General features: G+C 38.5%; 1 protein-coding gene across 1 annotated transcript in view; it reads left to right on the forward strand.

The window, feature by feature from the left end:
- LOC139710352 (ras-related C3 botulinum toxin substrate 1-like) overlaps positions 1 to 22179 on the forward strand; it is a 41959-nt gene extending 19780 nt beyond the window's left edge. Inside the window, exons 2-6 of the mRNA XM_071622275.1 lie at positions 4451 to 4522; positions 13158 to 13275; positions 16504 to 16566; positions 20004 to 20138; positions 21477 to 22179. Of these exons, the coding sequence (XP_071478376.1) occupies positions 4451 to 4522; positions 13158 to 13275; positions 16504 to 16566; positions 20004 to 20138; positions 21477 to 21635 (547 nt within the window). The 3' untranslated portion in view covers positions 21636 to 22179. The remainder of the gene's footprint in view (positions 1 to 4450; positions 4523 to 13157; positions 13276 to 16503; positions 16567 to 20003; positions 20139 to 21476) is intronic.
- Positions 22180 to 26141: the final 3962 nt, after the last annotated feature.

A 26141-nucleotide genomic window follows, 5' to 3' on the forward strand; every position in this document is an offset into this window, starting at 1 on the left:
CCTCGGTCACAGTTCGTACGCTCTCGGATTTAGAGCTGCACTGTCATTTCCATCTACCCGTTCCTCCATCCCCTACCAGGCTTCTTCCGCCCCGCTCCCATCACCCCCACCACCAGCACCACTACCACCTCCACCATGATTCCCCCCCCCCCCCCCACCTTAAACCACCATGACCGCTTCCTTGTGTATGTATACCGTGTGTATGAGGTATGACGTAGGGTTATGTTATATGAGTTAATGGGAAAAGTAACTCGTCAGCCGTGGGTGAAAGATTCGGCTAATGATTGCCAATCTTTGCCATGAATATGGTGGCCTTTATGCTCAAATTTATGGCAGTGTGCAGGCATGGGTTCTTAGACCCTGTGTGTATCTTCTACTGGTTCTTTCATGAGTGTATGCAGTGTAAATGCAAACTTTTTCTAATGCACACATACACACACGAACACACACAAGAACACACAATAGTGCACTGCCAAACATAACATAATTTTTTCAATCATGTAAGTGTTGAGAAAATAATGTCTCATATATGAAGGTGATTGGAAAAAGCATGTTATGGTTGGTAGTGCGTGATTGTGTGTACGAGACATGTCTGTCTGTCTGTGTGTATGCAAGCGTTTACCCCAGCAGATGTTACCAAATGACAGTCCTGTTTACTGGACGTCAAATGCAAAGATGAGCCACAGCTGTGCCCACCTTCAATGGTTGTGATAGTATTGCACACAAAGTGTTTAAAGGTATAATTGAGTTTTGGTCACATGCACTGATGCACAGAACATCATTTGTGAGAATGACTTCATTAGAGACCACAATGAATGATAAAACTAACTCAGTCATTTACTTGGTACTGAAGATTTAGATACCCAGTCCATATTATGTCAGCATCTCTGACAAACTAGACTATTTAAAGGGGTGGAATAGTTTTGGTTGAAATGGAGGATCCATATTTTAACTTTCTACGAGATACCTAGAAACCACTTTAGAAGTACAAGTATTAAAGAACATACGATTTTAATACCACTATCAATTCCAAGTTTATTTGATGAAAATCAGTTTTGAAATGGCTTTGACAAAAACAAAGTAAAACAAATTGGTTCTAATTAAAGGTTGGTCCCACCTTTTATGAGGCCCTTTTGTTTTTGGATATCTCAGCTTTCAAAACCAATTTTCATCGAATAAACTTTAAATTCCTCTTAGAATTACACGTACTGTAAAAGTGGATATTTTCGTGCAACTTATTTTTTGCGCTTGGCCGTGTAAGAAGACTTTCGCGTGTTTTTAATCCCGCGGAATCAAGACATCAAGTGCTGGAACATATGGCACGCAAAAATATTTGCATGCTTTTATTTTCGCGCTAACTTCTGGTTGCGCGAAATGTGCGAAAATTTCAACACCGCGAAAATTTCCACTTTTACAGTACATGCTCTTTCATATTTCATAAAAGGTTTCTCATTACAATGTATTTCTAAAAATAATTTTTAAAAAGTTTGAAACCTGATGCCATCATCTCAACCAGAACTGTACCATCCCTTTAAATATCAGAAATCTTTATGATAGATATTGATTGTGCCTGTACATATACATTATGTACAGTATGTTGCATCAGGCTACGAACGTAACAGCAGAACCTATCAATTACAGTTTGTAAGCATACACCTATTATGATATGAAGTGTGCGTAATGTGTGAATGCTTTTCACATGCCTGTAATTTATTGGTACATGCGTCACATGAAACCAAATGGTGCTGGCAGTCAATATTGTTACGTAACTGTGATATTGGTATCAGAGTACAATCGTATGAGCTGTTGATTCAGTTTTTAGGACATTGTGAATATCATACATTTGTAGATGCATTGTATGAATGCTGGTCATTTGTGAGGGAAAGATCTTTTTTCCCCACACTGGGCTCTATGGAATGGAATCAAATACTTATATAATGGATGTTGTGTCTTGCCAGAAGTAGAGTTGTATAGGCACTGTAGCTTCAGATGAACATGTATGGTTTTGGTAAGTTACTCATTTTGTGCCTCTGTTTACCAACAGAAATTGGTCTCATTGTGAAAGGACTTTCAAAAATCTTCACTTTTGTAATGAAATAGGTCACATTAACATGACCTTGTATCATGATGAGGTAACTATTGCCCTTGCCTTGCGGAGGAACTAGGTCAAGTGCTCTTTCAGTATTGTGGGGAAATTGATTTGTGTAAAATTCCCTTATACATTTTCTCTCAAGTATTCCACTTCTGTGACATCACAAATTGTTGCTAAGTCTCTGTCAAGAGAGGATAGCATATGGAATCAACCTTCCAAGAATTTGAGTGGAATTCAATGTCAACTTTTGAACAGATTGTCCGTACGCATTCACCGAGTGTTTCATTAAATCATGCAGCATCTGCCACATCCACGTTTGGAGAAACTTCCCCTTTAAAGTTTCCTCATACCATTGTTAGTGTGTACCTCTGTGGAAGGATGCTCAGGGCGGTGTGTTTGATTGGTTGTCACCCATCTGCTCACCCAAGATTTCACTGTCATATTTCAATTACCCCTCAGCAAAATTCCTGATAATCTAATTCCTCGGGGTTATGGCAGGATGCAGGATGTACGTACAGTAGATATCTTGGCTAACAAAAAAGTCAGGAGGTCAATGTACTTTCATATGAATTGCCACAATAACATCTGTCACGGAGTTGGCATATCCCAAGCGACTGAAAATTGATAAACACAAAATTGTTTAATACTTAGGTATACATGTATATACGTAGGCCTGCCCTTAATTAGTTTTTACATTTTTTTTTTCCATTAAATGCTCCATTTGTGTGAAGTTAGTAGAATTAGTGCTCTTCTGATCACCAAATGATGCCAGAAATGTTGTGTCACCACCTTGTGGAAGCAAAAATAGTGGTGTTTGCCTCTTGTTTGCAATGGCAAGCTGGAGGAGTGTATCATGTAGGTTTGACCGCAGTGTGTATAGGCTTTCATCACACATACAACACATGTATTCTGTTTTCTCAGTGATCACATGTTTACCACCTATTCCTAGTATTTAGTTCTAATATTCATATCTTTTTCCTCTAATTTTTGTCAGGAAAAGAAAAACTTTGTTCAACCTTGATTCCTATTTTTGTGATCACCTGCTTAAAGCACTGTATTTGAGATGGATGAATATTTTTATTTTGCAATATTTCCTCCCATATATTCTAATTTATTAAATTGTAGGGTTGGTGGGTACACTGTATGTGATCAGTTTGTCAATGGAGATACAAGGTGGTTATAAGCTTTGAATATTGCGTACGAGTTGACTTTTCTTTAAATCCTATAGGATTCGGTGTGATGCTAGCCATTTTACAATCCAGAAAGATTGATGGTCAATTCCATTGTGACTTATGGGACAAAGTGACAATTTTCGGCAATTTCAAACCAGTATTTTGAGAAAATAGTTGCATCAAATGCATTTTTCTCAGTTCATGGTTACATCCATCATATCACAGTTTATGAAAACACCATACTTAGTTTGAAAAGTATCAATGCATTACGTATATAGCAACAAAAAATTGCTGTCGTGACTTCTGGGACATTTGAGGACCACCGTTTTTCACATGAGAAAGTAAGTTCTGAAATATTCTTACACACAGAGTCTCTGGAAAGATATTTTCTTACCTGAATATAGCAAAGGGTTGGTACTTACCCTGAGCCAAGTGGTATGAATATCTACTCATTGGTACAGTAGCAGGATAGGGAAAACCAGTGTGACTGATGGGACACAAAAACGTGACTTATGGGACGCTATCAACTACCACATTTTGAGATTGACAGAATAATATTTACTGATGCCGGAACAAGTTCTAGAACATCATAAAACCAATCTATGACCAAAGAACATTCAGAAAATAAGCCATCTGAGAATTACACAAGCTGTATTATGGTCATAATAGTGTATCAGAAATGATACATAAATTCTGCAAAAATTGGCAATTTTCATCAAAAATGAAGGTTTTTCGGACATCACTCCACGTTCACCGATGTTCACAAATGAGGTATCAAAATATCCGTTGTGAAAGGCTGCTTTGAGTAAACAATACCAGATCATCTAATTGAGCTTCATTGTTCATCTATACTCAATAGTTTGATTTTCATAAAATGCAACCTTTCCGTGGAATTGACCTGATACATCATGGCACAAGTCGCTTCTGGAAGTAAAATAATGATATTGAGCAGCATGGTACACACAAATGCATCCATGAATACTGTATCAGTGGAAAAAGTGCTGTAGTGACACTTATACCTCTAATGCTCATGATTTGAAAGATTATGTTTTCTTTATTAACTCAAGAGCTGTAAAAAATGTAAAGGAACTCTTGAATATAAACTCGTCAAAATGAATCATTCTGATGTTACATTGCTTTTCATTCTGTTTTCTGTTGTTGTTTTTTTTTTCCTTTCACTCTGCAGAGCCGTGGGTAAGACATGCTTACTCATCAGCTACACCACCAACGCCTTCCCGGGAGAATACATTCCTACAGTGTGAGTAGAGCTTATCCCAGTATTCCTCTGTCTTCTCATTGTTCCATTCAATATTTGGCGATTTGTAAACATTTACTCTCGAGTCTTGTTCGGCAGCATACAAACCCCCGTGTATGTATAGATGAAATCAAAAGTAAACAGATGATAAATCACAGCATTCACACGTATGTGTGCGGTGTTTGTATTTTCCGTACCAAACTGGGATAATAATCTGCGATGTTCTTCCTCTTTGCTTTTGCGTTGACGAGATGGGAAATATTTGGATCATAAACTGAGCGGAATAGCTGCAGTGGTTGCCATGTGATAGCGAGGAAAAAGAAAATGATCGGATGAATATGGAAGCCAGCATTCATTCCAACTCCCCCACAGAGGGAATGTTAAAGGGATGGTACAGTATTGGTGGAGATGAGAATTGGGCTTTTAACTTTTTGCGAGATACCAAGAAAACACTTATGATATAGTACAGAGCATACCATTTTAAGAGGAATTCAAAGTTTATAAGATGAAAATCGGGTTTGGAATGACTGAAACATCCAAAAACAAAGTAAAACAAAGCGATCGTAATAAAGTGTGGGTCCCACACTTTATTAGAATCGCTCTCTTTTGGATATCTCAGCCATTTTCAGAACCAATTTTCATCAAATAAATGTTGAATTCCTCATAGAATTACAAGCTCTTTCATATTTCATAAGAGGTTTCTCATCATTTCACCAAAAAAATGTTAGAAACCCGAAATTAGGTCTCAACCAAAACTGTACGATCCCTTTAAAGAGCAATTCCACTCCATGTACAAGTTAACCCATTCTGTGCCAGGGACTTTAGACAGTGTTTACCATGTTACTTGGTTTCTGTGGTGATCGGCACTCAAATGCACACAGGGTTAACTGCTTTTAAAGAGTAAAAACAAACATAGGAGATGGAAGAAATTCTATCAAAACTGGATATGAGAATAGAAACATGTTTTTTTGTGAAACAGTAACAAAAGTGGAAACCACATACAATGTAGGCCTATTTGAGTTTGATACAATGTACTTAAAGCAATGATGTTTCCACCACACCAGTCTCCTGTTGACCATCACACAAATCATCTCTCAATTCCATTATTTTTTTGACAAAAGATCGAAGATACAAACTTCCGTCATTTGCGGCAAATTTTTGCTGTGTTGCAATGACCTAACAACAATGGCTAGGAGAGGAAGTAATTATACCCCCACCCACACATAGTGTGTAGGGGGGGTATATAGGAATCATCCTGAGGTCGGGTGGCCGGTCGGTCGGTCGGTCGGTCGGTCGGTCGGTCGGTCGGGCGGGCGGTCGGGCGGTCGGGCGGTCGGTCCGTTGCAAAATCTTGTGGGTCGAACTCCTCTCTCATTTTTTGAGCAATTGACCCCAAATTTGGCATGTGTGACCGCTATCAAAGGTAGATGTGCAAGACACCTTTTTCATTAGTATCGCATAATGCGTTGCCATGGAAACGGCATATTTTCGTAAAAACTTGTGGATCGAACTACTCTCTCATTTTTTGAGCAATTATCCCCAAATTTAGCATGTGTGACTGCTATCAAAGGGAGATGTGCAAGACTCCTTTTTCGTTAGTATTGCATAATGAGTTGCCATGGCAACGGCAAATTTTTAAAAAATCTAGCAAAATGTTGTGGATCAAACTCCTCTCTCATTTTTTGAGCAATTGACCCCAAATTTGGCATGTGTGACTGCTATCAAAGGTAGATGTGCAAGACACCTTTTTCATTAGTATCGCATAATGCGTTGCCATGGCAACGGCATATTTTCATAAAAACTTGTGGATCGAACAACTTTCTCATTTTTTGAGCAATCAACTTCAAATTTGGCATGTGTGACCGCTATCACAGGCAGATGTGCAAGAGACCTTTTTTGTGAGTATTTCATAATGCGTTGCCATGGCAACGGAAGATTTTCATATAAATCTTACAAAATGTTGTGGATTGCTCTAATCTCTTAGTTTTGTAGCAATTCAGTTTGAATTTGGGATATACGATCAATGTAATGTATATTTGTGCAAAACACATATGATGTGTGTGGTGATGAATCTGTTGCCATGGCAACAGAATTTTTTTTTTACCAATCATACAAAAATGTGTGGATTAGCCTAACTCCTTCAGTTTTCAAGCATTTGGCTTAAAAATTGGCACATGTGACCACTATTGTATGTAGATGTGCATACTTACTCTTTCGTCATTTTTTATCTATGTGTTGCCATGGTAACAGCATAGTTTGAATGAAAGTCATATGAAAATATTGTGGATTCAGTTAACTCCCTCAGTCTTAGAGCATATGACTTGAAATTTGGCACACATGACCACTGTAGTATATAGATGTGCAAACTTAATCTTTCGTCAGTGATGAACAATGCGTTGCCATGGTAACAGCTTTTTTTTATCCAAAAAACATACAAAAATATTGTGGATTCAGCTAACTTTCTTTAGTCTTTAAGCGTTTAGCTAGAATTTGGCACACATTACCACTGTGGTACGTAGATGTGCAAAGGTAATCTTTCGTCAGTGGTGATCAATGCGTTGCCATGGTAACGGCATATTTTGAATGAAAATCATACAAAAATATCGTGGATTCAGTTAAATCCCTCACTCTTTGAGCATTTGGCTTGAAATTTGGCGCATGCAACCACTATAGCATATAGATGTGCAAACTTTATCTTTTGTCAGTGGTGAACAATGGGTTGCCATGGTAACAGCAGCTTTTCACTAAAATGCATACAAAAATATTGTGAATTCAGGTAACTACCTCAGTCTTTGAGCATTGGGCTTGAAATTTGGCATATGTGACCACTATAGTACGTAGATGAGCATACATAGTCTTTGGTCATTGTTGATCAATGTGTTGCCATGGTAACAGTATATTTTGAATGAAAATCATGCAAAAATATTTTGGATTCAGTTAACTCCCTCAGTCTTTGAGCATTTGGCTTAAAATTTGGCACAGGTGACCACTAAAGCATATAGATGTTCAAACTTAATCTGTCAATATTGTTGAACAATGTGTTGCCATGGTAACAACATTTTTTCACCAAAAAGCATGTGGATTCCGCCAACTCCCTCAGTCTTTGAGCATTTAGCTTGAAAATTGGCACACCTGACCACTATGGTATGTAGATGTGCAAACTTAACCTTTTGTCATTGTTGATCATTGTGTTGCCATGGTAACAGCATAGTTTGAATGAAAATCAATGTAAAATATTGTGGATTCAGGTAACTCCCTCAGTCTTTTAGCATTTGGCTTGAAATTTGGCACATGCAACCATTGTAGTACAGAGATATGCAAACTTTGTATTTCATCATTGTTGAACAATGTGTTGCCATGGTAACAGTGCATTTTGAATGAAAATCATACAAACATTTCTATTAGATCCTAACTCTCTATGTTTAGAGCATTTTGGCTTCATATTTGGCACATGTTACCTCTACATTACCTAGATGTGCAAAAACTCTTTTGTCAGTGTTGAAATGTGTTGCCATGGTAACAGTATATTTTGAATTAAAATGATACCCTAATATTGTGAATTCAACTAAGCCCCTCATCCTGTTAGCATTTGGCTTGAAATTTGGCATATGTGATAGCTATGATATATAGTTGTGCAAAACTTCATTTTTTTCTTGATATCCAACATTGTGTTGCACCATGGTTATACAATTTTTAATAAAAATCATAGAAATCTTCAGTTTATTTATCTTGCTCACTCCATTTTTGAGCACTTGACTTGAGATGTGGGACATTTGACTAACAGTGAGCAATACATTTATTTACTGTTGGACAGTGCATTGCATTGGTAATTTTTTTTTCATTAAAAAGTTTTAAAAAATAATGGTTGAGCTAATTTCCTCAGTTGTGGGTGGGGGTATATTAATCACAATGAGTGATAGTTCTAGTTGTAATTGCTAGATTTGTTCCCCCAAACACGGATTTTGTAGTGGTTTTTATGACATCATCACCTCATGATTTGCATCATATCCGAGTATATGTGGTTGTGACCAATGCCATTGTTTTTGTGCAAACAAGCCACACTTTCATATTCAATAACATTCTAATGTCAGATCCAGTTTTGCTGAAATCCTTACCATAGTTTTCTCTGACTTCACTCATTCAAAGCCAAACTTGAACAGGGAGAGGAATGGAACTTGGGTATCAAAAGCATCACTGAAATGTGAGAAAGCTCATAAAGAATTATATGTTTGCATCATAAACCAACCATGAGTAGTTGTTATGATCAGACGGTGCAGAATGTTGAAGCTGCTTATGATCCTACCATATTTCATGCAGGCTCTCTACAAAAAGTCTTAACTGGGAATTACCCATGTAGTGACATCAGCGTCCGCAGAAGACCAAGGTTAAATTATGCACGCACACAGAAAATCTCACCACAAGAACATATTGCTAGTGGAAAACTGATTTGTTTTGATTTCATGAATGAAGAAGGGAAAAAACAACAACAAGGCATTACTCTGAATACCTTGAATTGAGTATGCCATGAGTCACATAGGCATACATCATCCGTGGTCCGTACACAGATATAGCTCCACATGGTTTTCTATTAAATGGATTGCAACAACCATCTGGTGGTTGTGGGGGGGGGGGAAGGAGGGGGTCGAGGGGAACACATGTCGTTCAGAATGCCACCGAGCACATGATGTAAGACACGATGCTCGCTCCCCGCGTCCATTCATCTTGATCCGTTGCCGCCCGGTAAATTGCCCTCGTTGGTGGGATCGCAAATCACACGCACAAGCATGTCCGGTATGTGGCAGGAGCCGTCCATCTCCCGGCTATGATGGCCAAATTACGAGATAACAGCGGCCACACGAGTGACCAGTTTGTATCGTCGCAAATGGCCTCATATTCATTGTAGCGCAGAAGCTCATAGCATAAGGCATCGAAAACACACAGATGTACACCTGGTACAAATCTAGTCATTTATTCCTTGCACATGGTCTACTTGTATGTATCCTGGCAGAAAACATTTGCTTGTGTGTCGGTATTAATAAATGTGCACATTCAATGAAAGCCTGATGATGATGATCATGATGAAACAGCATTTATATTGCACCATTTATCTGTAGAAACATTCAAAGGCACCCAGCTCCCACAATTTTTATTTTTATTATTATTATTTTTTTTTCTTTTTTTTTTCTTTTTTTTTTTGGGGGGGGGGGGTATTATGTCATTTATGTTAGTGTGAGTACCTTGAACGAGACAGAGCAGATCCGCCATCCATTGCGTGGTACAAAATGTCAGACCTGATATTTGGTAGAGTCTTGTTTCAATTGGTTCAGAGCCGGCCAAATCATATCAATAATGCAGGGAGCACTGTAATAATCGCAAGTTTATTTATAGCAGTCGGCTCTTGATTATATTACATGGCAAATAAGTATGGTTACGAAATTGTGCTGTGTATACAGGTAAATATAAAAATGGAATAGCAAACGAGATATGCCATAAAGTGCATGCCTTTTTCGTGCTACATTCGATGTTATGCAGGCCCGACTTACATTGTAGGTTTGGTCATGTCAAGATAGATCTCATGAGTGTTTCTTAAAGATTGTCAGTTGAGTTGTTGTTTGCAGTGGGGGCGTGGTACACTGCATATTTGTCGGTGGTTATTTCTATGGTTTCTGAGTGTACATTAACAGGCTGGACTACTGTGACAGTAATGCATGTGTCCCTGAAACTTCTTTCACATCATTCTTTTTGTCTTTAATTTTTAATTTTTTTTAAAAGTTAGATGCCCTTAACACTTAAAGCCCTTCACCTTATTACTAATTTTTCTTCTTTTTTTTTTCATTTTTTTCTAACTTGTACAAACCTTTGTGTTCTGGAAATTTTATTTAAAATCTAGATCTTTTTTACTGTCCATGGGGATTGTAATGTATCCCCCAAAGTATTATTTGTTGCCTTAAGTAAAGAAATATTGATGCTAATTCAAGTACTTGTAATGTAATCAAGGTCTTAGAAGAAAGTAAGTCTGGGTAGTATATTCTTCAGAATGTATGCCCAAAACAGATAGTATGTATTTTGCTACATTTTTCTTTTCAATGCTGATTGAAGAAGATTGAAGCTATTTACATTGTATTGTCACCATCTGTTGAATTAAGGACATTTTTCAATGGAGTGAACATGTTGACTCTAAACAGCATAATGTTTCCTGTCTTGATGTGGAGATGTGGGGGGGGGGGGGGGGGGGGGGGCAAAGAGAGGGAAAAAAATGACATCCTCAGAGGCGATCTAATGGAACATCCTCAGAGAATCTATGATCAAATTGTATGGCTGCAGGAATCCCACTCAATATGTTAAAGGTAGGGGGTACCTTTTACAGACCTCCCAAAATGCAGCAAAACATTAAATATGAACCTCAGGGGACTTGTTTAGGCCACTGCTGAGAAATTTGGAAGTCAACAGTTATCTACAATTTGAATAATGCACAAAACTCAACTACTCAGTAGTTCTGTGTGTCAGCCACACTTAAGCCTTTTTGTTGCAGTCTTCTGTATTTTTTAAATCTATAAACATAAATCTAAAAGTATAAGAGCTGATGTAATAACATATAGAGTGTGTGGCAAGAATTTATATCTAGAAATGTTTGTAAGTTTTGTTGAACTTTCTTCACAAAATATACATGATGGACACACATGCAGTGCATGGGTCTGCAAAGGTAGCCTAGTAATGTACTGGAATTTACGGTGAGCCCCGAAAAAAAATCAATTCAAAATCTAACGGTCAATAAAAATGTACTAAATGTTACCTTCCACTTTCAATACTTTATGGGAGTTTCTTAAATGATACTCTCTTCAACATGCCACTGTATTTATACAACTCTTCATTTAAGGCATGCAAATGGGATTCCCTACCTTTAAAGGGATGGTGTATCTTTGGTTGAGATGGGGTTTTAGGTTTCCAACTTTTTTTTGTGAGATGATGAGAAACCTCTTATGAAATATGAAGGAGCATAATATTCTATTAAGAGGAATTCAAAGTTTATTTGATAAAGATTGGTTTTGATATGGCTGAGATAGCAAAATAGTCCTAATAAAAGGTAGGACTCACCTTTTATTAGGACCACTTGGTTTTACGTTATTGCTACAAATCTCAGCCATTTCAAAACCAATTTTCGTCAAATAAACTTTGAATACGTCTTAGAATTGTATGCTCTTTCATATTTCATAAGTTGTTTCTAATTATCTCACAAAAAGTTAAAATCTGAATTCCCATCTCAACCAAAAACTTTACTATCCCTTTAACGGTTGAAATGTGTGAATGTATACTGATAGAGCAATGTACATGTATGAACGTTTCCTTTAAATGTATAGTGTGAAGCACAAGCCATTGTAGGATACAAACATTGTATAGATCACAAGTTACTGTACACTGTAGCTGCAGTCTGTGTATTCCAGTGCCTGAGAGATATTGATTTATTCATGTATTTATTTACCTGTGCAATAATTCATTTTGGCTATCATACAGTTAGCATTTCATTCTTTTATTCATTTAAAGTGGAAAAAGAAAATGTCTGATATTCCTGTATGAAGAGTTTACATTGGTTTACATTCCACACTTAACAAAGGCAGAAGATGCAGCGTCTTATTTCTTTTCCCGCCCTTTGCAGATATTCAGAGACAAGCGTACTTCCTGTCGAAGGGACAACCCCAAAAATTCATATTCACATTCATACATGTATGCATAAATGCACTGAGTCAATAGTGTGGTGTGTTGGCTTTGCTGCTATGCCGTACTTGAGCTCAAGTGACTCCCTCTTTTTCTCTGTTGAAAAAAAAAAATCAAACAAACTAACACAAATGAAGCAAAATAACTTGAATCTTTATAGAAGAAATAATGGAAATGTTTTTCTGCTGCAGGGTAGCCTTGAATTTTATACAAGCTGTATGCTGTATTTAGGAAAAGGCGCCTTTGAATGTTTCCAGAACAGATATATGGCGCTATACAAATGCTGTGGATCATCAACATCATCAAATGCAGAAATACACTTGTTGATGCAAGTTTGAAGTAGATGTAAACTTGTAGCAGAACCAAGCAAATTCCATTAGCCGCACACACTAGAAGATAAAACAGCATATAGTTGCGTGTATACCATAAACAAAAACAAATCCTTCTCTATCCCCCCCCCTCCAAAAAAAAAATAAGTAAAGACACAAACAAGCAACCCAAAGCCCCTCAAAATAAATTATTATGATGCATTGCATTGTGGGCTGTCGTAGGTGCCAATATATGAGGTACAGAAAATTGCAAAAGATAAAGGTCACATACATGCTCCAGTTGATTGATCCGGGGTACTTTAATAACCTTTGTCAGTTTTTTATCGTACTTAGTCTTCTCAGCATGTATGTTCATAAGATACAATTATGTGTGTCAATACTCTATGAAAAAGAATGGAATGTAGAAAGATGTTGCATTGTATAGTATTGACATGTGTTGTCATGTTCTACTGCCTTCCCCCCCCCCCCCCCCCATCCCCGATTTGAAAAAAAAAATCCAAAATTGAAATGAAAATAATGAAAAAGAGTAAGTAAAAAGAAAAGGAACTGATCTTATAAGTGTTACTTCTATTCCACTCTTTACCCCACACGTGTAGCTTCGACAACTACTCGGCGAACGTGATGGTTGATGGGAAACCAGTGAACTTAGGATTGTGGGATACAGCGGGCCAAGAAGACTACGACAGGTTACGACCCTTATCATATCCACAAACTGTGAGTAGAGGTGGTGTATTCCTGTGACCAGTCTGTCACTGCGGGGTTCTGTCACTGAAACTCTACTATGGAACGGACGTAACGCGCAGTACCTTGAAGGTGGCGTTCGCCATTTTGAGACTCCCATACCAAGAAGCAAGTGCGCTGGCCCCACGCACTACTGTTTATGTGATGTAGACCAGAGTGTAGAAGTGGACGCAGAGAACTTTTGAGTTTGGGAGAATGCGAGGGAAGGATGGAAATCACTGTGGCGGGAATTAGAGTCTCAAAATGGCCCCGGTGGCTTCATACAAGCACGACTGAACAGTGATGCACACTGAGCTCCAGTAGCCTATCAGCCACTTTCTGAGTGTACTGCACGCAGAGTCCCTTCCATAGTAGAGTTCAGTGGGTTCTGTTTTAAATCATTGAGAGAAGGAGAGAAATAATGCTATTATTTGCCAATCAGGGTTATCCATTTGGAGACTGGCATTATATCTTAGTGGTTTGCACTAAATTTAAAATTTTAAACAGCTATTCTGTGGGATTCTGGTCAAGGCAGAAGAAACAGGTGAAAGTGGAATCAAATGAGAGGTCTTTTTAAAGGTGCAAGTCAGACAACATAAAATGTTGGCCATCCAGAGCAGAAATGGACTGACTGTGTCATTTAAATAAGTGACAAACTCATTTTGTAAACCTATCACAGAGCTAGATTCACTTTCACTGATTAGTCCTGTGAAATTTACAGATGACTTTGCAGATGCCACAGGCATTCACAATCATTTTAATAGAAAAGAACAAGAACCTTCCCATTGTTGGATGCACTGGTAGTATGAACTTCAGGTTATTAGTTGCTCTCTGGATACTCAATCCATGGACACATCAGATAAAAACAAAGAAATTTATGAAATAGGGCTCTTAATCTTAAGACTTCCATAAATTAATCTTCACAATTTGCGGTTGAGGTAATCATTAACATGAATTGTACGCACATCTCAAGCTTTGTCTGAGCACATGCAACATGCAACAAAGAGAAGCAGATGTTCGGCATCCACAATACCAGGCAGACTGGGTAGAATTAATGTTCCATTCAGAACAAAGACCTGATGGAGAATGATAGGATTGTAATTGTGACTATGTATTGAAGCTCCATATTTTCCTTTCTATAAAATATCTGAGTTACAGGGGAACCTTGATTCATGACTATCAGTACATGTGTGATAATATGGGATGCTGCTGTAAGTACAGTTACAAATGTGTAGGGTCCAAGTAATGTCTTCCAGGATCATAGCAGCTACACTGTTAACGCCATGGAGGGGGGGGGGGGGGGGGGGGGGGGGACATACCAGAAATAAACATGGCATCCAAGACTAAGGAATAAGTCCATTGTTAAATGAAAGCAAGAGATTATTAAGCAGAGTGTGAAGATTGAGGTACGTATGATTTTCTCCAATTTGTCTCTATCTGTACAAATGAAATTTGTAAGATCACAGCTGCTGATCTACATTTTTAACAGACAGAGACAAATTGATGAAAACTCATACCTCAGGCCCATTGTTGTGAGGAAATATTGCAATATCAAAAAATCTGTCAATTCACACTGCAGTGAAATATTGTGATGTTGTATGGAACTGAAAAAAAAAAAGTGATTTTCTGCCACTAAACTGTGCATTAGCAGTTTACTGGGTAGTCTTTAAATTGTATCTTTTACATCAGTGAGCATTTTCACTTCAGAAAAAATTGTTCGGATGAGCTTCAGGCAAGGTTATTTATCACACTCTGGACTGCAATTTTTCTGGTGATCAATGTTTTAGACATCTTTTGTGAGCAGATCATCACAATTTTTCACTGTCCGTGTGAATGGATGCTGGTATGGACTTTGCAGCTAATCTGCAATTACCCGTCCACCAATACAAATGTGTTACGCCCCGCAACCCCTCGTAAAATCCGCCATCAATCAATCCAGCTACACGTCTGGTGGATTATTTTTCCTCGTTCATGTTTCAATCTTTGCTTGGGTTTAATGACTGTGCAGTGTTGTGGCCCCTATCAATTACTGTTCATCTTGCAAAGTTCTGTTTTCCTGTTTACATGTACTAACTATATTTTTACAAAAGAGTTCTTTGATACAAAGTCACTGCAGATAATCAGTAATAACGGCCCTGTCAGAGGTGAATTTAACCCCCCCCCCCCAAAAAAAAAAAGGGGGAAAAAGACATGAAGAAAGGGTAAGAGAAGAATCCAGTTCTAAAATTAAAGGACAATTCACCTTGATACATGCATGTGGCTTGAGTGAATGCAGCAATATCAGTAGAATATAATGGTGAAAATATTAGGAAAATTGGACAATTCTTTCAAAAGTTGTGAATTTTTAAAGTTTCTATGCAGTGACTGCTGGATGAGAAGACTTCTTCACTTTGTGATGTCACATGCATAGAATGATGTAAAGACAATTTAGAGAGAATTCCATAAAATTTCTTTTCTTGAAAAAAAGTTCACATTCCCTTGACTTGTTACTAATGTACTCAGTACTGTACAACCTCTATGTTCAGGGTGATGTTTTCCCCCTGTCTTCTGAAAGAGGCAAGTCAAGTGCTCTTTCATGATGGGAGGAAAGTGAAAATTTGTTGAATTTTCTTAATATTTTCTTCTTATCGTTCTATGCATATGATATCACGAACTGTAGTAGTCTTCTCATCCACCAATGATGGCGCTGAAACTTAAAAAATCAATAACTTTGGAACAGATGGTCTGATTTTCCTCAAACTTTCACTGATATGTTCTGCTTATATTGCTGCCTTCACTCAATCCACACGACTATTAAGGTGAACGTGTCCTTTAAGTGCAATTGTATCCTGGCTTTCAGCTCATCCGAGGTGTGTGTCTTCATATCTTATCAACCGTGATTAGTAGCAAACATCATGTTTGCAACCGACTTTTGAAACCAGGGCTCCGTAATGCAAAACGGCAGCAATCAATTGCCATTTCCCAGTTCTAGATTCCGATTGGTCGGGTCGGAATGGATATTGATTGCTTTTTTTTCAGCTAGCAATCGATGTGTAAAAGTTTTGGATTACTGAACCCGGACAGCTCTGCATCCTAGATCATCCCACTTCTGCAACCACAGCTTGGAGTGAATTTGTCATTTATCATCCTCAATTCTTCTTGTTTCCTCTTTCTCTCCCCTCCCCCCTTTCCCCATCCCACCACCCCTGCATCCCCCCTTCCCCCCTCCCGATCCGCAAACAGGATGTGTTCCTGATATGTTTCTCCGTGGTGAGCCCCGTGTCATACGAAAACGTGAGAGCCAAGGTGAGTTCAAGCTGAAGGTGGCGGGAGGTGGAAATTCCGCAAGTGGTATGGTCTCTGGCATAAGGGAGTTCATGGTTAGCGCATGTTTCATTTGACTCCTATACCACAGACTTTCAAGTAGCATGGAAATGACCTACTTATATGACAGAGCATTTTTTGTCGAAGCATGCCACCTTTGTAATCAATGTCAATGAAATGCGTGTGCAGCTTTTGTTAAACATTATTGATGAATCACTTTCACCTGTGCATTCTAGCAAGGTGAAACACACAACTTAACATTCCAAATCCTCATTTGCCTGAGGATTCTTTTCGTTTGAAACTCAATGGCAAATACACAAACATTCTCATTTGACCTTTATTTTGCACATGCGCAAATCGCAACCGTGAACTCCCGTATTGTGCGTTATATCTGTGATTTCCAGTCACATTTTGTTACAACTGGCCAGAGTGCAAGTAGCAAAGAGTAAAATGTCTCTTCTGTTTTAATCACTTTTATCAGGAAATCACAGGATTGTTACAGTTTTTTGAGGCAAGAAGATAAATTGCACAAGACCATTTCATACAAAGCCTTGAAAAGATAAACAGGCGTAGCATGATTCAGTAAATGCTTTGGGCATCTCAGCAAAAACTCTAGAAAAGGGTTGATCACTCTTTCTACACATTGCTCTACAGACAGCCAACGCTACATTTTTGGGGGGTATTTTACCCCTCTAGGGGGGATTTTCCAGAGCTTGGGAGAGATCCAAGAGGGTTCGCAAATTTTCAGGCGAGATGCAAACGACCTTTTTTACACCTCCAGTGCTGGCATGGGTAATGGGCGATTTGGGTGATTGACGGGCGTGGACTGGTTCGAGACGAATTCATGCATGATTTAATGTCTGTCTGGCACATTACGAGATTGCCCACGTCACCGCATGCAAAATGGTTTTGGCGGCTCGCTTTGTGGCTCCCTTTTTATGAATAACATCACACCGAGAAGGGACGTTAAGGGGGGGGGGATGTTGTATTCAGTCTGTGAGGATTTTCATTTTCTCTATGCAAATTTTCATTGTTGAGCTTGTCACTGAGATAGCCCCGATGCTTACGCATGTTCAGCGCTTTCTTGGGTTAGGGTGAAATTTGGCTGTGTGGTGTATATCTTACTTTGTACAGTGTATGATTATTGGTGTGAGAAAGCATCCAAATGCAAGAAAATATGACGACTTCCCAAAGTGCATTCAAGGTGTATATGTGGTGAATCTCAAGCTTCAAAAACTGAAGTCAAGCCTTGTGAGAATACTCAAACAAAACAAGCAGTATTCATTGTTACTTAATGATTTTTTTTTTTAAAGTCTGTCATTACTGGATGAAGCCCGTTCCATTGCTTTTCAAGTGATATAGGAAATCTGCAGTGTTGTGCAGTACCACATGCTGAGAGTATGAGATATATTTTAAGTTTCATTGCAAACTGAGCTAACTGCATTCTTGTTAAGTTGGGATATTTGTGATTAAAGCTGCTTAAAAAAAAAGAAAATAATGAGAAATTATGGGATATCTTAAATCATAACTTCAAGAATATTTCCTGTTGTGTTACAAGTGAGGTATCACTAGAAAGGTTTTAGTTTGCTCTATCTGATAATGGACTTACTTCAAAAAAAAAAATTATAAATGGCATTTAGCCAGTTTTGTGATGAAACTCTACATTTCTATGCACCAATACATCAGACCAAGGTTTGACTCGAGTTAGGCATCACTTTTAAGTAGGACTTAGATTTCCGTTTTACAGAGATTGAGTTACACCCAAAAGTCATGTGCAACTTTACACCAGGTTAGGAACTGCACTTGACTTAACAAAGTCACATACCTTATATTAGTTGCTGGTAAGCAATGTTATCATACAGAATGGATGCCAATATAGCGTGATTGTTGAGAGAGTTCTTGCCAAGAAAAGAGAGCAAATTTTACAATGACCTCAACGGTCAATTACCATTAGGGTACAAGTGTGCATCTTTCTGGCTTTTATTGAGTGATTTGATGGGTGTGTTTTTGTTGGGTGTTCCTATTCTAAGTATTGTGTGTCACAGTGTGTTTGCATGTTTATGATGCTGTTAAGAATTTGATGGAATTCAATTTCAACTCGGTATCAGAGGGTTAGGAGTATAAAAAAGACTCACCTTTTAACTTGGTAATTCCATTGTAAGCAATGCCTATTACAAATGGTATAGCCCATGTATATTGGGATGTTCTTTCATATTCACAGGTGGTTTGAGGTTGTTGCTACTGTAATGCGATATTAAGATTGGTTATTGATGGTGGATGCTCATTTGTGGAGATGTTCTAACTATTGATAGCGTATATCACTGCAGTATATTTCATAGTAGTTGCTTGCTGTGAATTTAAAATCAATATCTTCTCTCCTTGTATTTGCTAAAGATGAATAAATTATAATCAATGCTGAAAAATGCAAATGTAATGATGATAATGGTGAAGATTAAAGAACAAGGCTATGAGAGCTTGTGATCAATAATAATCCACCAAATTCAGGGAAGAAAAGAAAAGGAAAAAGAAAACATGCAAATGTGGAAAATTTCATGTACATTATGTAAATTGATTGTTTGCATGTGACCACACATATTGCTATTTTTGACAAGTAAAAACACCCTCTGAACACCAACACAGAGACCACATTGAAAGACCACATGGACAGACTACACTGAGTCATTTAAGTTGTACTTGAGTGGATATTGACTTGGGTGTTTTGTCATAAGTGCATATTATTTTGAAACACGCCCAGATCTTGTTAGTGTCATAATCGGAGGGTTTCCATGAAGGCAAGCACAAATATTTGTGTTGGAAAAGGTAGTTCCCAATACTTCAACAAATTGTCATGCGCGGCTTGTCAACTTTTACCTACATGTATAGTGAAGTAATTATTTTTGTTGGTTTTTGTTGTTTGATTTACTAATATGTGGTCAATTAAATTTGTTTGTGTGGTCTTGCAAACATTGTGCATAAGATTGAATATTTTGTTTGTATTACTGAGTATATTTCACAATTATTAAACTGTTATAGGCATATCAGGGCAAACACCCCCGAGGGCAAACACACACCCCACCCCCACCCCCAGCTAAATACTGGTTAGTGATAAGGTTAGAGTAAAGATTAGGATTAGAGTTAGAGTTTGGGGGTTAGGGTTAGGATTAGGTTCAGGATTAGGATTAGGGTTAGGGTCAGGGAAAGGGTCTGGGGTAATTGCCCGGAGACCCATTATAGGTCTTCAGCACAGTACAGATGGCTTCCATAGCCATGGGCTGAAATGAGAAGGTGGAAAATCCAATAGCATCAAGGGAATCAGCTTCGGGGCTCAGCCTCAAAAAAGAATACTACGATCTCAGAGCACACAGACTATTTAGTGTCAAATTCTGGTAAGGTCTCGTTTCTTCATATTCTCCTCACAGTGGGCACCAGAGGTCAGACATCACTGCCCCAACACACCCATCATCCTGGTTGGCACCAAGCTGGACCTCAGGGATGACCCGGACACGGTCAACAAGCTGAAGGACCGGAACCAGTATCCCATCAGATACCAACAGGTCAGCTGGAAGGGAGAGGGGGAGCCTTGTCATTCAGGGTGCTAGAAAAAAAACCCAAACAAATGAGCAAAATATACTAAACCAAACCAAACCAAAGAAAAGATCAAAATAAAACTTTGCCAACTTGCCCACTTTCCCAGGACAACCAAAATTCTTGTTGTTGGGCAAGTGCTGTGAATGGGGACTTGCCTGTTTAGTATGGGGCCCTTGCAGGAGAATTATGTTATGAAATGCACCTTTTCTGAGCCCCTACCCACACAACTCACTTTGTCTGTTACCATCTGACATGTTTATCATTCTATAGATGTTTTCAATGGGATACAAGCAGTGATGTCTAAATGCACTGAAATCCATTTTTTAATATCTGTAGAGCTCATTTCATGCAGAGCTTTGCGCAGTCTGCTAATGGCTTGCTGAAACAGACTGGATACAGTACCCTCCCATTACAACAAACACCGTGAAAGTGACATTTTGTTACATCAAGGTGAAAATTAAGGTCCCAAAGTTATGTCTTGATTTACTTTATTTGTTCCTCTATAATGACATTACGATATAACAAAAGAAAACTGCCTGTCTCGAGGACTTCGTTATAACGAGAGTCGCCCGTACATGAATGTCAGTATAGACGAGGTTCTGTGGATAAGAGCTCATATGATAAATCACAAACTCCCTGGTTCAAGTCCCCTTGCAGCAGTGACTGTGCCCAGGGCATGGTCATTTATCCTTACTGAGTCAGTTTAGCCATTTCATATGGTCGTCTTACAAAGATAATGGTAATATTAACCTGATATTCTCTTACCTCTTGACACGGTGCTTTTACAAACATCAAATACTTTCTTGTTCTGCATATAGAATACGATCATGATCCTTCACTAGGTCAGTAGTCTCTGCAAATCGAGGCAGCAGTGGCTAGAGATGCTTGCGTTAATTGAACAAGATTTGAATACCATTAAACACTTCCTATGGATGTTACTGAATGTTAATACACCTTTCCTATTGGATAGGTGAAATCTGCTCTCACCGACTCTATATTGCTAAAGCGGAGGGTACTGGGTAGTACTCTTTAGTTTTATCCTTCTGGGAGTTTGTGTAACTTACATTTGTAGCTCTAAAAGTTAAACCTTTTGCGCGTTTATTTATTTATTTGTTGTTGTTGTTATTGTTGCTAGGCCAAGTACAGCAAACTTTGCATGTTGCTATATATTTCCTCTCCATGAGATATTCCATGTTTTCTTCTATGTCATGCAGGAAACAACACAAACCACCTGTTTGAGAAAAACAACAATGACAAATTTTGCTTGGTTTTGTTTTTATTTTGTCTCTTCTTGTGTTGGACAGGGGATCCAGATGCATAAAGAGATCAACGCCGTCAAATACCTGGAGTGTTCGGCGCTGACCCAGAAGGGGCTAAAGATGGTGTTTGAGGAGGCCATCCGGGTGTTCCTCTACCCCCCGAAGCCACCCAAGAAACGCAAGCATCAATGCACCCTCCTATGATAGAACCTCGCCCCTCTCCTCCCCCTCCTCCTCCCCCTCCTTCTCCTCCTACTCCTCCCCCTCCTCTTCTTTCTTCCTCCCGCGATACTAGGTACTTCCCCTTCCCCTGCTTGTTTAAAAACTCTGTATCATGTCAGTAGCATTGATTATCAAAAGCCCTGTCTAGAACCAAGGATGGTAGTGGTTGATACTTTTAACAGTACTTCTGCTAGAAATGCAGAGACGAGAGTGTATGTACACCTGTAGGTAAGAGCTCGTTTACCGTTTGTCACAGTATCAGAAACAGATGTGAAATTAAAAGCAGAAGTGATGTATGAAATGATATTGGGGAAGACGTTCAGCTGCCTTTATGTAAACAGGGCTTTGAGCTCAAATTCCTTTACAGAGTTGCAACAGAGTCCACTTCGTGAGTCGGCGCCCTCGTGTGACGGTTGCTAATTGTGATTTAAGGATGACTTGTGACGTCCTTTGTGCAGAAAGCATGTGGTACGCTGTGACGCAGAAGAATTTGCATCGGATGTGTAACACTGCCCAAATATTTGAAGTCGGGCATGAGCTTGTTGAATGCATACAGTGTGTATGCAGTGATATCTTTTCTGCCTCTGTAGATTACTCTTTGAAATGCTCAGTACAAGTCGCTTTGTGGCATCGGTAAATGTACTATCTGTAAATTTTTTTAAAAGCCAAATCAAATAGACAGGGAATGTACTGTCTTATCTGTGAAAATGTATCTGATCATGATAAGAACAGCTTGTTCTTGTTTCTGTATATAAAAGTGTTCCAATTTTGTAAAGAAAAATAAAAGGAGAACATAAAGATTTAAATACTACTACGATGTGCATGTAGAGCAAGATGTACGGCTAGTCTTTGTTAAGTTACTAGAAGTTTAAAACATGGCGTCCCACCTGCAGGTTCCATACGTTTTATTGAGTTTAGGCGGTAGGTGTTTTGTGAGCATGATTTTATCCATCTTTGTAGTATCAAAATGTACAGATTGGAAAGTACTGCCATATTACAGAGACTGGTATTTGCAACACCTGTAAGTTTATTACGATGATAGAAATCAAGGAGCTATCGATGTCGATCACTGCATGAAATTTTATGTGTCAAGGGGTTAATGTTTTTTATTGATTCTTTGTTGTTGTTGTTGTTTTAAGAGGACTTTAGATTATTTGTACAGACCAGTACTGCATGCACTCTACTGACAATCCTTTGTGGAAATCATCATTCTTTAAAATTTTTTATTTTGAAGTAGCACAAAATATTTTAACCAAGGAACTTTTACATGTCTGGAAATAACAAGATATGCCCTTTTAAAGTTATCTAATGTAGAAGGTTAAAGGTGTACTACCACTGCATGTTACCCATTACTGGCAAGAATGTGTATACGTTTTCTGGACTTTGTCAATGGCACAAATACGTGATTCTCTCACTGATGAATTACTAGACATTTGCAGGTCTCCAATGAATGATTATAATCTGATTGAACTTTGATTGGCTGCTTGTACATCATCAGAAAGCAACAATCTTTCAGACCTCAACACCTAATTTATGCAGGGTTTTCCCTTTTGATAATAATCAATTCCAGTCGTACGTATTCCACAGAATCATTTTTTGTAAGTTTCCTTTCTACATTTGTTGTTAGACTCACTGGATGTTTTGTCAGTGCTGTATTTCAGGGGCCTCACTTCACACAAAGCTCACGGTAAAGAATTTTGCTAAGTCCAGTCGTTGTGGTTGCCATGGAAACCAACTAGTGAGCCACCAACCAGCCTTGAGCAGCTCTCTTTTTCCTATTCTAGAAGATGCTGTGGTGGCTGCAGGGTGTTGCCACCAACATCAGTTTGCGACTGCCTTCACGAAGTGGGACAAATTAGACGTAGAGAGGGTGAGAAGTTATGTCGGAGAGAGAGAGAGCGACGTCTGGAGTGTGTAATCCCACGAAGGAAGTATTCAACGTGACGTAGAGTGCGCATATCTCTGGCATGCCTGATGGTGGATGGTGCATCTCCTGATGAAGGCATGCCACATGATCCAAGACCAAAGAAAACATCACTCCGCTTTTTGATTTCCACCCCCACCCCCCCCCTTTGTGTCTGCGTCTCGCATTCTATAGAGAACACAGACGTTGACCTAGCATCGACCTCATGTATAGAACGATTTTGTGATGTATTGGTCACGAGGTTGGTAGGAGATGGCTGTTCTCCCATATGTCAATCCAAAGATGTAATGACTCAGTACCGCAGCGACATTTTTATGACCATACGACTTCTGGTATGTACTGTTTTATCCTGTGTGTAGGTCTCAATGGCTGTTGGTAAAAGTAGATATTCATCTCAGCTCATTGTATGAATACGCTTTGACTTAGAAAAGTGAACGTTATGAAGTAAACTGGTATCAGGATTTCTCTTTTCCAAAAGCTTAATATGAGATGTCTTTTTTTTTTAAATCTTAGTACGGTGTCGATGATGCTGATTCTGGCAGTAAGTCGGCCTTTATTGTCGTTTGTTGGAAGTTGAGAACAGCTTGCACTAATGGTTACTTAAAGTTTGTAGGTTGATGAAGGTTTGCTATTTCAGGGTATCATGCTGACATTTCATACTGGCACAAGTTGAGTTATAATCTTGGCTAAGCCACTTTCCGTTAGGGCTGTTCTTGAGAAACCTTTCTTTTTTTCTTCTTTTTTTTCTTATTTTTCAAAAGTTCCTGCACTTCATTTCTCACCCAAAAGCAGTGTTCAAAACCGTTGGAGTGCTTCGCCCCACACATGTCCCAGAAGACAGACAAGAAAATTAAGATCGCTCTCTGGTTTGCCCCAGGTGACTAAAAATAGTCCACAAACATTCACAACCTATAACATCTTGCCATGGGAATAAAGAGGACCTACCAAGTTTAGAAATGATGGAGGGTATTCCTGATTTACTTGCATGTGTCAATTTCAGTACTGTGTGTGTATGTACAGGTAATGATTTGAAAAATCCAATGCAGTGGGCATTTGGGTTACATGGTGTTTTTTCACAGTGCACAAAGCATGAAAGCTGGTTGTAGATTTCCTATCTCAATTTGGTATATTTTTATGCGTCCTCTGAGGAAGCCTGTCTTGGGTAGGCTGGATTCATCCATGTGGGACCACAGCTCTCTCTATACAATCAGCTTTTTCCATCATGGTGGTATGATGCTACAAGCTTTTCAAATCAGTTGTACAGTACTCTTGATGCAGATATTTATTTGGGATGAAAGAGATTGAAGTGAGGACAAACATGAAAAAGTGCAAAATGATATTTGCCAAGTACTCTCTCTATATGCTAGATTTTATGCGGAAAGTCTTGTGTTTTCCATGTGCCATGCACGGACTTTTCTGAAGAGCCATGCAGGTAATGTGTTGGACAATATCTACAGCCTTGCACACTCGTAAAAAGGAAAAATTGTCCTTTAATTTATGCTTGAAAATCATTTGACTTTTACTGCCAGGGAGGTAGAAACGGATTCCAACAAACAAATTTGAAGCTGTCTTTAATAGTGGTTTCATTGTGACATCATTGTATTAGTTTCAGCTATATTTGTACCATGGACATAAACTTGTATGTGTGATACAGGTGGCAAGAAATACAATGTATCAACTCGAGTAGATTGTCTGGATATCTTCAAAACAAAAAAGCTCTGAGCTCAAAACATGTTTTTGTATTTGGGAATGCCAAAATTACCAGTGCCATGTAATTATATGGAAAAAGTGTGGGGTGCAGGTACTGCATACATCACATGTTGATTTTCGCAAGTCAACTGATATTTGCTAAATGAACAACTCCTGAACGTGTTGCCTCCGACGATGGAAATGCAAAGTATTGTATAATCTCCAATGTGGGAAATTGTGAAGTTTTCTCTTGAAAGGAGATACTTCTCATTCATCGTTCTGTCATTATGATTCTCGATTGCAATTGCAACCATATGCAAAATAATCCCACAAGACTCGATTTGGAAAAATATAATGCTCATGAAATATATTGCCTATACCGTGCAAAAAGATAATGACTGCATATGCATCTACATTGATTAAAGAAATTTAGTTCAACAGTTTAGTGGAGGTAAGATGGTGTGGACGTGACACATAACTACAACAGTTATATGCGAGAAAATGAAATTTTGAAATTATGTTTATTGAACAAAGCTGTATCTGTATGTTGCTTCAGCTGGCCTTTGAGATATTTTCTGACGATGTTCAACCATTCGCTGACATTGGAAAATCAAGATTTGTACAAAACTGTGTAAATAGATAATGTATGTAAGTGTATAACACATTGTAAGTATGAGAATGGACAGGAGACTACTAGTATGTACAAAGTCAAGCTGAGATTCAGAAGAAGGAATTATGAGAAACAAGAATGTTACGAAAACAAGGAATAAACAGTTTTAGGATCCAGGCTTTTTGTTTTACTGTATAAACTGTTATTTTTGCAATCTTTTTTATTTTCGCAAATTTTGTGAATCACTGTTGGACCGCAAATTTAA

Source organism: Diadema antillarum, unplaced genomic scaffold (genome assembly GCF_040938485.1).
Source record: "Diadema antillarum isolate AM-2024a unplaced genomic scaffold, OU_Dant_1.0 seq00001523_RagTag, whole genome shotgun sequence".
Taxonomy (NCBI): Eukaryota; Metazoa; Echinodermata; class Echinoidea; order Diadematoida; family Diadematidae; genus Diadema; species Diadema antillarum.